Genomic DNA, 13184 nt, shown 5'->3' with positions numbered 1-13184 from the left:
GAACTGAGTTTCCCTATAGCTAAAATCATGTGCTGTTGAGGCTTGAGCTAAACATCCAGGACTCTATAAACAGTGCCATAAATGACTGTGTCATCTGCAAACTGGGCACAGAGAGACCCATAAATAAAGCAACCAGCCATCTCAATTTTTCCAAGACAGACCCAAATTTTAGGTCCTCCCCCCCAAAAAAAAACCAAAAAAACCCATATATATATATATATATATATATATATTGCCATGGCACAAGCAGGCAGATGCATCTGCTGCAAGGAGCTGTTACAACAGTGTGTGGTGCTGTATGGATACGACTACACTACTTCTATTCACACGCTGTGATCAGACTAACTAATTCTCTGAGAGACAGAAGCAGTTCATTCAGGATCTGTAGAATGAACATAGCAGTAGTGGTGTAAATGACTTGGAGCCCTGGAGAGCTGTGGGGTATTATAATGGTCCCAACAGCCCCCTATGAAGAAAGTCTAGCACCATGTAGGATAGTTTCATTAAGGAGATAAGAAATGCAATGAACATAAAACTTCACTTTGGTTGAGAAATAAATTTGCATTCTTGGCAAGTCAAATTTTTTTTGTCTACAATCCCAATCCAAGCTCAGTGCTCATACATTATTTCCACTGCCCCCTTATGCCACAAACAGCAATTTTTGTTTGCTTTGGTTGCTGTTGTCTGACTTGGCTTCTCATGTACAGCTTAAGCAATAGATGCAAAGTGCTTACCTTTCCAAGTTTTCTTTCAGTGACATCACCTCCTCTTCCTTTTTCAGCCTGACAGATTCGTATTCAGTCAGCTGCTCTGTTGCTTGATCCAGTTTGCTAGACAGATCTGTGTTTGTAGCCTAGAAAAATAATAACATATTTTTATCGGTGTATAAAATTTATAAAAGTTGTGTGCATGTATTTATTACACACACAAATATAGGAATAATGCTTTATCAACCGTTCTGCACTTAACATAGTCAACTAGCTCAATAATGCTTTTAAAGGGGAAGTTTAGGCCAAAGTATTAATTAAAACATTACTGTATCATCAGATGCTAATTAACTGTATACTGGGGATTGATTACTTATGTCATGCTGAATAAGGGAAGTAAGACAGCATTAAACTGTCCTGGTAATTCTTATTAGTCAGCACACAAAGGCCTTTGCTGAAGAGTGTTTATCTCTCTGTTGCAGAAAAAAATGTTTCAAGGAAGACAGCCAATGAGTAAACTTCATCAGAAGCAAGCAGTATTTTACATGCTGAAATAAGAAACCCCAGAGAAAAATTTAATGCTCAAAAGGTTAAAGTTTTAAATTTAAAGTTTAAAAGAAACATGAAAAGAAAATATCCAGTTTTGGGCTTCTTCATTAACGTAAGGCTTACATGTAAAAGGAAGTACAAAAGCACCTGTTCTATTTAAACGTGACAAGCAACATTTTCAAATTAGGGTGCCAACTGCTATGCCCCGGGTCTGTATTTAGGCATCTAAGTGCTCAACTACCATTTGTACCTTTAAAAATCTCTCACTTTAGGCACCCAAATGTGAGACTACTTGACCTGGGAACCTTTATTTCTTCAAGTGGTTTTTCAGGGTCCCAGACAGCTACCAGGCAGGCTGCCTGCCTTATCAGCTACAATCCAAATGATTGCTGACACAACACATCCCGGTCTTTTAATCAGATCAAGCACCTACCTCTAACTCTGCAATCTCCTCTTCTGTTGCACCCAGTTGTTGCTTCTGCTCCTTGAGCTGCTCTTTTACTTTCTCACATTCCTCGCTGACAGCCTAGTATAGTCCAGAAAACATTTATTAGACTTTACACTAGAGTTGTGTCTCCCCCCTCACCTCCCATTTGGGAGTTGCCTGCTGATGAGGAATGAACAATTCAAGTTGAACCAGGGAAAAGCCTGGTCTATTATGTGGCTGATCAATTTCTGATGGGAACTCAAGTGAACTTTGAGCCTAAAATTCATGGCATAATCCCCTTTTGAGGTAATCAGGTTATGTTTGTGGGCCTGTGTATCCTTTAACAGAAACAGCCCAGTCTGCTAAACAAGTAAATATCATCCTGAGAGTGAAAGAAAGAAATACGACATGTTCACAAGTAGGAGACTAAAATGCACAAAGTAGAAAGTAAATGAGCTATTTCTCCAAATGATAAGTATCTCAGGGTACAGAGGGATGTAAAAACCTGATCACCCAGGAGGCTTAGTCTCAGTTCCAGAGCTGCAAAAACATACACACACTACTTAATTTTTCAGGGATTTCATCCTACAAGAGCAGGAATTGAACTGGGCTTGCTGAAGCAAAATTTATATCGGTGGCTGTTAAAAAAAACCCTCAGAGTGGGGATTTTCAAAGGCTGCTAGTGGTGTCCTAACTTTGTTCTCTAGCTCTTTGATCATACAAGCTAACCTTAAGATGTGGGCTGAGGGTAACCAATATTGCAATACGCTTTCAAGTGTGCAGTCTGCCTCAAATGCTGCCACTAAGATAGGTGCCAACTACTCATGTCTGTATCAACAGCATAGTAAAAGTAAAGCCCAATGACAACTTCAATGTCAACAATATGAACTGTTTCTCTGTTAGTCATAGCACCCAATGAAAGAGAAGAAGGATCATGTTATAAGCTCTGCACAATTTACTGTGACAGACCTCTTCTTTGAGTGTCATGAGTAAGTTGATGCTGCTTTGCAAGTACCTCTTGAGAAACCACCATTTGGGGTTTTTACACCTCAACCCCTGTTATCAGAGAATCAAGAAGATCTGAGGGCAGGTAGCCCAATGCGGCTATAAAACACCCTGCATGTTGGGACCCGCTTGGATAGCAGGTTTTTTTAGATAACAGGTTTTTAAAAAAAAAATGGTACATTGCAAATTGAAATGTTTCAAGGTCATTGATGAATAAATATTTACTAAAGCCAAGCAGTCATCAAGTCTCAGAACCCATGTTTCAAAAATCTCCTTAAAAAGTGTGCAGCCCCATCCTAGCTTTACTGGGTCATGTGTTTTTTAGAGAAGCTAAATCTACTTCAGTACGAAAAGTCAGCAGGACCCAAGGCTGCTTAGCACACTGCAGTCAGGCACATGGTTTTCAGAGACAAATCTCTTTAAATTCATAGATTCACAGGTTAAGGCCCCAGATGTGACTGCTGTGAATATGTAGTCTGACCTCCTGCATAACACAAGCCTTAGAATTTCAGCCAATAATCTCTGTAATGGAGGGAATTATTCCTCCCTACTATGTAAATCAGCGGTATCAAACTCATCCGGCCCTGTAATCCAGATCACGGGTGTGGGGCTGGTCTGCAGTCCAGATCAGGTCCATAGACCAGTTCCAAGTGTTGGAGACAATGAGCAGGGCCAGTCCAGTGTGGGTGCTGCATGCAGCATGAGCCCCAGATTGGCCATGAATGCTGTGTGTCCAGCAGACTGGCACCGTATCCAACAAAGAGGGCTGGTCTGCCATGGGCACCACAAGCAGCATACATCCTGGTTTGGCCCTTCCTGCCATGTGAAACATGCTGGATTGGCTCTGTGTGCCACAACCAGTGTGTGCGGCCAGGTCCAGCACATGCTGGTGAGACTGGTTTGAGACCACCGGCAGTACCATGGGCCAGATGATAGGTCAGTGTAGACCAGATCTTTGACACTCCTGATGTAAATGAACACTGTACAGCATCAACTTACCTTGAATTTTGTTTGATAATTTAAAATCTCTGTGCTCATTTGAAATTTTATTGAAGACAGCTCTTCTTTGCTGGTCTCCTGGAAGTTCTGTGTCTGTTTCTCAGCCATCTCCAGCTGTGCTTGCAGGCTTGGAACAGCTGCAGCACATACCTGAGCCTCCCTCAGTTTGTCTTGCAGGTTTTGGTTCTCTTGCTTAAGCACAGAGATGTCAAGTTGCAGCCTCTCCTGTTCCTTTGCTGCCTGCTCATCCACTTCATGAAGCCTCTCACTGACCTGGGCCAGCTTCTCTTCTGCAGCCACCTTTTCAGAGGTCAGGGAACAGATCTGAATCCCGAGTTCTGCCATCTCAGTGTTGGTCCTGTGGAGAAGGTCTTTGTGCTCCACGTTTTCTGTTCTTATAGTTTCCAAACACTGTTTCACCTTAGACAGCTCTTCCTTGAGACTCATCAAGTTCTTCTCCATCTCAGCTTTCTGATGGGCATCCTTTTCCCACTCCTTTTCCAGAGCCTCCTCTCTTTGCTTGCACTGTACCAGCTCTTGCACATGGCTTCTGTTGAGCGATTCACTTTGCTCTTTCAGCTGCTGGACCAGCATTTTCTGTTCTTCCAGAACCACCTCGGTGACATCCAGCTTGCCTTGCACCCTCTCTCGTTCATCAGCTGTCTGTTGAAGTTTGGCTCGCAGCTCAATGACTTCGGTCTGCAGCCTGGACACTTCACCATGATTGACCTGCAGCTGCTCTTCAGTCACAGCCAGTTTGGAAGCTAGCTCTTGGGTTTTTTTTTCCTGACAAGCTGCTTGCTCCAGCTGGACTTTCTCCACTGAATTCTTCTCAGTAGTAAGGGATTCAATCAGTTTTGTTTGGTGAAGGCACGTTTTTTCCACGCTTAGCTTTTCCATCTCCAGAGCCTCTGCTTTTTTTCTGTGTCTCTCCAGCTCAGCCTCTAGCTGCTTGCACTGCTGCTCCCTGTCTTGGAGCTTCATATCCTTCTCTGTCACCTGCGACTTAAGAGATTCTTCACTTTCCTTCAGGGACAACAAACTCTTCTCCATTTGTAAACTGTTCTGTCTGGCACTCTTGTGCTCTCCTTGCAAGACAGCTAAAGACTTCTTGGTGGCTTCTTCTCTTTGTCTCAGTTCTTGGAACTCAGAACGTAGTGCCCGTAGCCTCTCTTCCAAGAGTTGGTTTTGCCTTGTGGTGTTCTGCAAGTCTTCATCCAGCTGTTTGTTCTGGCCCCGGAGCTTCTTTTCTTTTTCATCCACTGACACCAAGGCATCATCAATCTGACTCTGGAGCTGTTTTTCAGAAGCTCTCAGCCTGGCCACCTCAGCTTCTAAAGAGGCCTTAGATGCCTCCAAGTTTTTCAGCTTCTCTTTCATCTTCTTCTTGGCTTGCTGCAGATTTGTATTCTCAGATTTCAGCTTTTTGTTGTCTTCACCCATTTCGCTCAGAGCTAAGCTTTGCTGCTCTGTGCACTCCTCCAAGGCCTTTATTTTTTGGCTGACCTGGTCCTTCTCAGAAAGGAGTTTCTTTTTTTGCTCCTCCAGGCTATGCACATTCTGACTCAGCTTTGTTGTGCGGTCCTCCAGAAGCTCCAATTGCTCTGCCAAGGCATTTACTTTCTGTCTCTGGGTACTTTCAGTGATGCTGGACTCCTCCTCAAGTTGCTCTTTTTCTTTTCTGACCTCTTCAAGTTTTTTTTCCAGTGAACCCACCCAAGCCTGAGAGCCCTTCAACTGGATCTGGAGGTCAGCTACCTCCTTGCCTTTCATCGTCAGCGCCTTCTGAAGTGCATCCATTTCCTTTGCTATGGTTTCCAGGCTCATAAGTAATTTTTCACTCTCTTCCCTGGAGTCAGCAGCAAGGCAATCATACCTAGATTCCAGTTCTTTCTGTACCTCCTCTTTCAGCTGCAGTTCTTCTCTCACTGTCTTCAGTTGGGACAGGTGTTCATTGCTTAGTTTCTGTATGTCAGCCTTTTCCTCTTCTGCCTGATGAAGTTTTTCTAGTAATTCTTGGATCTTTACAGCACAGTCATAGTTAGTGGTGGTTTGTTGTTCCTTCTCACCCAAGGAAGCATCTATTTTTGCAATGAGGTCCAGGTTCTTCTGCTCTGTAGAGCTCAGCTTGTCACTAAGCTCACTGATGCAAAGGTCCTTCATGCTGACCAAAGCCCGAGCAGTTTCCAGCTCCTGATTCAAGTGGTGCAGTCTTGAGGTGCAGGCCTCCTTGCTGGACTCCAGTTGCTCTAGTTTCGTATAGTATTCCTTTTGCTTTTCAGCTGCATTCAGTTCTAATGACCGCAAGCATTTCTGCAGGTCATGAACAGTACTCTGCGTGGACTGGGAGACTTCACATTGCTTCTGTAGCTCTGCTATCATCTTTGTCAGCCTGGCGTTCTCTTCACTGTAGTTGCTGCTCTTCTCTTTTTCCACTTGCACTTGTTCTTTCTGAAGGCCAATGGCTGCCTGAAGCTCCTGATTTTCAATTTCCAGCTGATGAATCCGATCCTGAAGCTCTCTCTGCCTCAAATCTGCCTGGTCAAGCTCCACTCGCATCTCTTCAAAACCTTCTAGTTGTTCAGGATTTAAGGAATTATTTGCATCAGGGCTAGAAGGATACTCCTGAGCCTAGGAGCAGAGGGGTGGGGGAGAACAAAGAGTTTAGATTTAAAAAACTGTTGCATTTTGCCTGTATCAGATTAGATTGTACCAGGTATTGGCAATGGCTTAATGGTTTTTGATTTATACTGGGTGGTGGTAACATTAATATTCTGGGATTACAGTAAAGATAAAAGTCAGCATTTTGAGACTCTCGTGTTACTGATAATCCCTTTTAATTACTTTTTTTTTGTTACCAGGCATTTTTATAGAGCTCATGATTCAGGGTCCAAGCACTTATACCAAATTCAGATTCAAAGTTACTTTCATTTGTTATTTATTTATTCTTTGCATGTTATTTAACTAGGGAAAAATCAGGTCAGTCTGCTCTCAGGCCCCAATTTAGCAAGGCATTTAAACATGCACTTCATTCTTGTTGACTTCAATGGCTCTTCAACATGAGTTTGAATGCTTTGCTGGGCCAGGAGAAAATTTCTCAGAAATCATCAGTGATGTTAGTTTTTAGGTTTCCAGTGCTATAAAGGGAAAGCTCCAAGGAAAAGGGGCTGTTTTCCTTGATACTAATGTAAGTTTTTCTAGCTGTCTACAATTGTTTAAACTATGTTTAAGACAACTTAAATGTTGGATTTCATCATCAATTGAGAATTTCTTTTTATTTTTATTGTCAGGGTTTTTGTAGCTTCCTAAAATCCCAAGTATCAGACAGCCTCTAGACTGGCACTGGCTACATCATCATATAAAGATCTGCACTGGTAAGGAAATATGACTGACACACTCTCATTTGTTATTCCATTACCTGTAGGTAGTTGCTCACTAAACTGCTCATGCTTGAACTGCGACTTGGAGGCTTCCACAAATATGCTGAAGTGCCAAGTGAGGACAATGTCCTCCTGTAAATCACAAGGAAAAACCATGCTATTTTGAAAGGCTAAACAAACATACATGCACGCGTGCACATGCACATGCCCCCTCCATCAATATGCACAGACACAAATTGTGTGCTCTAACATTTGGGATTCTTTTAGGTATAGCCACAGCAGACTGTGAAGCACAGCAAGCTAGTGTGCATAGTCTCTGCTTCAACAAGGACTTTGCACTTGTCCTTGTGGAATTTCATCTGGTTGACTGTGGACCATTTCTCCAGTTTATCCAGGTAATTCTGGGTCCTAGCCCTACCTTCCAGAATGTCTGCACCTCCACCCAAATTAGTGTCATCTAGAAATTTGCTAAGTGTGCACTCCACGCCATCAAATCAGACCTTGGGTTTATTTCTGCACTCTTAAGTGGGATCAGGCCCATTGAAGCAAATGTATGTCATAAGGTCATTTAATACTGTAAGTGAAAGAGGTCACTATTAGTTTGGTCAGAGCCTCAGCTTTTGGAATAGAAGGAACTCAGATCACTTTTCACTGTCACTGTGAATACCTGAGTCAACATGGGGCATAAGCTAGTGCCCCTTGCAGTAGAAGGAACATTCTTCTGGACTTCAGTAGGCATTAGAGTTGGGTCTTCATGTTCAGTATAATAAAGACAATGAAGTCCAGGTTGGGCACAGATCTGCCAGAAAGTAAAGTTTTGTGCTGCCTGTAACGCAACCCTTTTCCCCCCCTCCTTCCTTAAATATAAACATTGCAGAAGACTTTGCAGATCAGCTAGTATATGTTACAGCTCCAACATCTGCAAAATTATAAAGCTTGTCTACATTACCTTGCAAATGTTGGCCAAGCAGCATCTAAGTCGTAGCCTCTGGATGCTAAGTCAAACTGAACATCAGTGAGCTCATAGAGTTGACCCACAATGTCAGAGCTCATTTTAGATTTCAGAAATGGACTCCTTGCATAGTACCAATCACTAAAAAAAGAAGTCAGTAGTACTGGTTAATACATAGAAAAGAGCATCATTGTCCAAATTATGACAAAGAACAATCTGTCTCGTCAGATAAAAAAATAAGAGGATCGACCCCATAACATTCAGACTAACCACTGACTAACCCTGATCCCCTCTTTTGGGAACAAGGGGGAGGACCTCAGAGTGGCAGCTGGGGCGACTGAAACCTATGGATCCCCTTACTTGAAAACTTCTTAAACAATAAAACTTTACTTTGGGCTTGAGAAAGGCTGTGGCAGAGGAAAAGGATTTGCTACATATTGGATAGTTACACTGTATTCTCTGGTCTTACATTTATATTTTGCAAACATTTCTTCTTTTTAAGCAAACATGAGCCAATGTAATGTTCACAGCATTCAGTAACAGGTTGCACCAACTAGACTTAGGTATAATGAGGCTAGGAACATATGTTACATTTGTCTCTGGACAAATTGTGCCTGCGTTTATCCCAGAACAGGTATATCCCACAATTAGTATGTACATACATTTCCCTTCTAATAAAGGTTTAATGAGCAGCTGAACATGCTACAGTTTTTCTACCACTGGTTCAATGATGCAACCCTGGGATAGCCATTCAGGTGCACTCTGGGATGTATTGTTAGTACTGTGAGTAGTTCTTATCTCTCAGACATTTTTAAGATTTATCCCAGGACAATTCACACAGTTCTGACAACTGCACTTTGTACCAGGAAAAAACAGTTTATCCTGGGACAAATGCAATGCCTGTAGGGAGAACTGTGAGTGTTCTCCCAGAAGCTCTGCTGAATCTCCAGCACTGAAGGCAGAAAACTTTAAGACATGCAAGCTCCAAAACACTACATATTTTTCACATATTCCCAGCACAAAGCAGAGATAAAACTTTTCATGACCTGCACTTTGCTTTTTAATGTAAAATATACATAACTAACCACTGATGCTTGTTATTTCTATTGTCTAGTACAGGGGCCGGCAATCTTTTCAAACCATGAGGTTGGAATACTCTGGCTCCAGTCAGGTGCGGGCTGGGTGGTTTTATAGGGAATCAGCAGCAAAGGGGGTTTACCCAGGTCTGTGTTGGGGCCAGGCAGTAGGAGCTGTGCCAGTGCTACCACCGCTTTTTCCAGTCCCTGGCTTCCTGGCTGGGGTGTCAGTACAGCTTCTAACCAGAGGGGAGCTGAGTAGGGGCCAGGCAGCTGGGAAGTGCACCCACACTGCTGCTGCCACTTCTCCCTGCACTCCCCATCCCACCCCACCCCTGATCTTCCCAGCTGCAGTACAGGTGCAGCTAGAAGCTGCCTGGCTCCAGCTTAGTTCCCCACCTGCTAGAAGCTGCATTCGCACTGCAGTCAGGCAGTACGGGGCAGGGAGAAGTGCTGGTGATGTGGGTGCAATTTCCAGCTGCCTGGCTCCAGTGCAACTCCTTAATGCCCAGCCCCAGCATGGGCATGGGATGAGGCAAAGACTTCCAGCTCCAAAGGCCAGATCCAGTGGCTCCACAGGCGAAATCCAGCTTGCAGGCCATAGGTTGCTAACTTCTGGTCTGGTAATTGAAAAGCATAAAACTGGCTAGCCAGTGACAGTGGCTTTGTTTTAAATATTAGTGAACGTATTTCTTTTTAAGAAGTACCCCATTGATGTCCTGGAGTCTAAAAGTCTCTGTCTTCAGAATTAATATAAAACTGGAAATCTTTCTCATACAATCCTGTGCCTATGTGCTTTCACTCTTGCTGCTCTAGAAGGTGAAAGGATAGCTTGGTATCCATATCTATTCACTTCCTAACTCCCCTACTGAGACTAGTAGTGCTGGTGGTAATAACTGCTTAACTATATCAACATCTGTCCAAGAGGAACTGGACTGGGGCCAACAACTCATTTCATACAGGCCACAAAACAACTTTGAGATGGGAACAACTCTCACTATCTGCTGACTGAAGATGGGTATGAACCAGTGACCTGAACTGGACAGGCTTTGTATCCTATTATTAAATTCTTGAGCCAACCTAATGGAGGGTTTTTAATTTATTTGAATAAATGTTGGATCAGTCACATATGAGCTAGAGATGAACATTAAGCATCTCACAATCCTCACAAAGGTACCTTGATATTTACCTTGTTACTTTGGTGTTCATAAAACATTGCTGCAAGGTGTCAGCTAGCCTTTGGTGTACTAAGGAGTAACGTATAAATGCTCTTCCTTTACCAAGGGATGTTCTCAACTGGGAAGAACAAGCAACAAAACAATAACTTTTAAACACTAAATACATACACTACACATACAGAAAGCATGAATAGCAATTTGGGCTCTTAGAAGTGATGGTAGGTACATCCCCACCAGACTTCCTCACCATCCCAACATTGAGTTGTGGTCTGACAAATACAAGATTGGCATTTTATTGATAGGAAACAGAGATACAGAAGGTAACAAAGGACAGACTCTGCCCCCAAACGTACATATAAAATTATCTTCAGATTATATACGACAAGTAATGTTGAGTTAGATTGTGCCATCATTATACTGCATAATACTATATTTCAGGAATAGTATATCTATTGAAGTCAAAGGGTCAATTCATGAAACAAAGTGCTAGTCAACATAAGTATTGCAGAACTCCTCCAGTTTGTTTTTTTTTGCTTTTGAGATCTGTCTGTTTTGTTTTTATAACCAAGTTATTTGGTACCCTTCAAAATATAGAGAGATGTAGTTAGCGATATTACTATGAAGTCAAGTAGAAGGCAGGGTAGGTTTGCACCTTGTAGACTAAGTGAGTGTTAGCTCTTAAAAACTTGTACGACATATATATGATGCCCCCCAACCAAAATAGACAGGTACGTTGGAAGTAGTTTAAAATAGGTAGATTAAAAGCAGCACCCTATGGGCACTTGAACACCACAAAAAGTGGGATGAGACTGATTCTCATCTCAAGCACTTCATAAGCAGCCAAACACCCTATCCGCCCAGGTATGAGCCCCCCCGAAACTTATGGATTAAAATAAACAATAGTAGTGCACCGATAAAAGATTTTCTTGGCCAATACTGATAGCTGACTATTAACCAGCCATATCAGCCAATACTGATCTGATCACTGATTTACAGAAATTCAGTTGGGCAACTTGGAGAGCCACGTCCTGCTGGTAAGTCTGTGGGCTGGGGGTAGGGGGGGTGTATGAGCAGGGCAGACTGAGGGAGGGAGTGGGGCTGAGGCTGGGGCTGGGGCAGGGATAGGTGCTGCCCAGCCAGGGCAGTGAATGGAAACCCGGGGTGGGGCGCAGGATGGAGCTGTGGGCAGCTCCCCACTGCTGCATGCACCCCTGGGGGAGGCACAGGAGAGTATGTGCTTCCCTCCTCCAGATTTCTGTGCAGGGAGGAGGCAGGCTGCCCGCTGTGGGCTTGGGGACATGGGCTACGTCAGCCAATTCTTGGCGGAGGGGCTGGGCTGGGGCTGGGAGCAGGGTGGGCTTGGCTGCGTGGGGCAGGCAGCAGTGGTGATGCTGGGAGGCGTGGTTACAGGAGAGCTATGGGGAAGTTTGGGGTGGCTATAGCCCCCCAAGCCTTCCCTTAGCACCGCCCCTGCTTGTGATTATTCTGCTCTACTGCCTTTCCGTCAGGAGCCCTGCTCTGCTGATGAGTACAACCCATATCAATTTGTGCTGTAATCCTACCAGAATTAATAGAGCTAGGTAAGGCTGGGCACTCTCAGCACTTCCAAAATGAATGAAAGCCTCCAGCTGGTGGGAATAGTGTGCGGACAGTGTTGCTGACAGTACAGCTTTTTTGAAAGAGATGTAAAAGCAAAGGCACAAAAAGACGTATTTTAACGTAAGTTTGTCTTCCTTTGAGAATAAGAAAAATAACCCCAGTGGCTTGGTTCACTCTATTTGGAACATCAGAGATGGCTTCATTAATGCGAATGCAGTTTCAATGGGTCCACAAGCTCTCTCACTCAGTGACCTAGTGAATATGTACTGCAGCTCCACAAAGAGGGAGGGGAAAAGTTATTCCTTATTCAATATTCTATGATTTCTAAAACAGTGATTAACATCACTTCCTCTCATTTCCCTACTGCCAAACAGAAAACATTCTTCCTGGAAAACACTTCAAGTTATGGTTTTAAAGTATATACAGGTTCATCTTTCAACTGCTGATCTCCACCTGAAGTCAGGGGAAATAGCCTAAAATCAACTCCTCTGACTTCTATTGTTTCATTTCAGAACCAGAATCTTACACACCTGCTACCTGAAGTAGTCAACTGATTTTTTTAAAAATCATAAGCCACAAGTAAAAAAAAAATTCCCTCAAGCTTCTGCAGCTATTGAAAGAACACAACATTGTTGAATGGTGAAATTTAAGCCCACCGTAAGGTGTTTTAAAAATCTTTTGAAAACTTAAGGCAGACAAGAAGAAATTAGTACTAATTGGGAAGAGAAGACACAGAATTTAAAATCATCATCAGTCACCAAAGTTCAATCAAAGTTTCCAAGCTAGATACAGAAAAAGCAAGATCAGATGAAGCTCTTATTAAACTACAAAAATGCAGAAGGTTTCTGTGGTGTAGGTTGTAGCTGTGTTGGTCTAAGGACATAGGCAGACAAGGCTCTTTGGGTATATCTGATATCTTTTATTAGACCAACTCAAATAGTTGGAAAAATTCTTCTTAGCAAGCTTTAAGGTTTAAATACTTCAGTATCTAGTTTGGCACCTTTGACTGAACTTCAGTATTTAAGCCTGAAAACTTGCTAAGAAGAATTTTTCCAACTCTCTGAGTTGGTTTAATAGAAAGTTTCTGTTGTTCATATGCCCCTCACCACATGCAGACAATTACGTGCACCATAATCTGGGGCTGATATGGCCAGATAACATAAATACACCTTCATTTTTATCTGAAGCAGGGGTGTCAAACCTATTTGAGTTGGTAGGCATCATTTGAACTACAGGACTTCTCATGGGCAGGATCCAGCACACAGGTCTTCTCACTAGAGTTGCAAGGGCCAGCAAATGAGGAGAAAAGTTG

General features: G+C 43.0%; 1 protein-coding gene across 3 annotated transcripts in view; it reads right to left on the bottom strand.

Annotated features, from left to right (window-relative positions):
• The window catches only part of FYCO1 (FYVE and coiled-coil domain containing 1), a 91339-nt gene that overhangs the window by 52163 nt on the left and 25992 nt on the right, over positions 1-13184 (bottom strand). For all 3 annotated transcript variants that reach the window (XM_025200253.1, XM_014518520.2, XM_025200252.1), the window contains exons 5-10: positions 10285-10391; positions 8017-8160; positions 7106-7199; positions 3688-6318; positions 1690-1782; positions 735-853 (exon numbers count right to left, since the gene is read on the bottom strand). In XM_025200253.1, coding sequence (XP_025056038.1) covers positions 735-853; positions 1690-1782; positions 3688-6318; positions 7106-7199; positions 8017-8160; positions 10285-10391 — 3188 coding nt within the window. The remainder of the gene's footprint in view (positions 1-734; positions 854-1689; positions 1783-3687; positions 6319-7105; positions 7200-8016; positions 8161-10284; positions 10392-13184) is intronic.

This window comes from Alligator sinensis, unplaced genomic scaffold, assembly GCF_000455745.1.
Source record: "Alligator sinensis unplaced genomic scaffold, ASM45574v1 scaffold54_1, whole genome shotgun sequence".
Taxonomy (NCBI): domain Eukaryota; kingdom Metazoa; phylum Chordata; order Crocodylia; family Alligatoridae; genus Alligator; species Alligator sinensis.
Note: the sequence above shows the minus strand (reverse complement) of the source record. Positions and strands in the feature narration are given on the sequence as shown.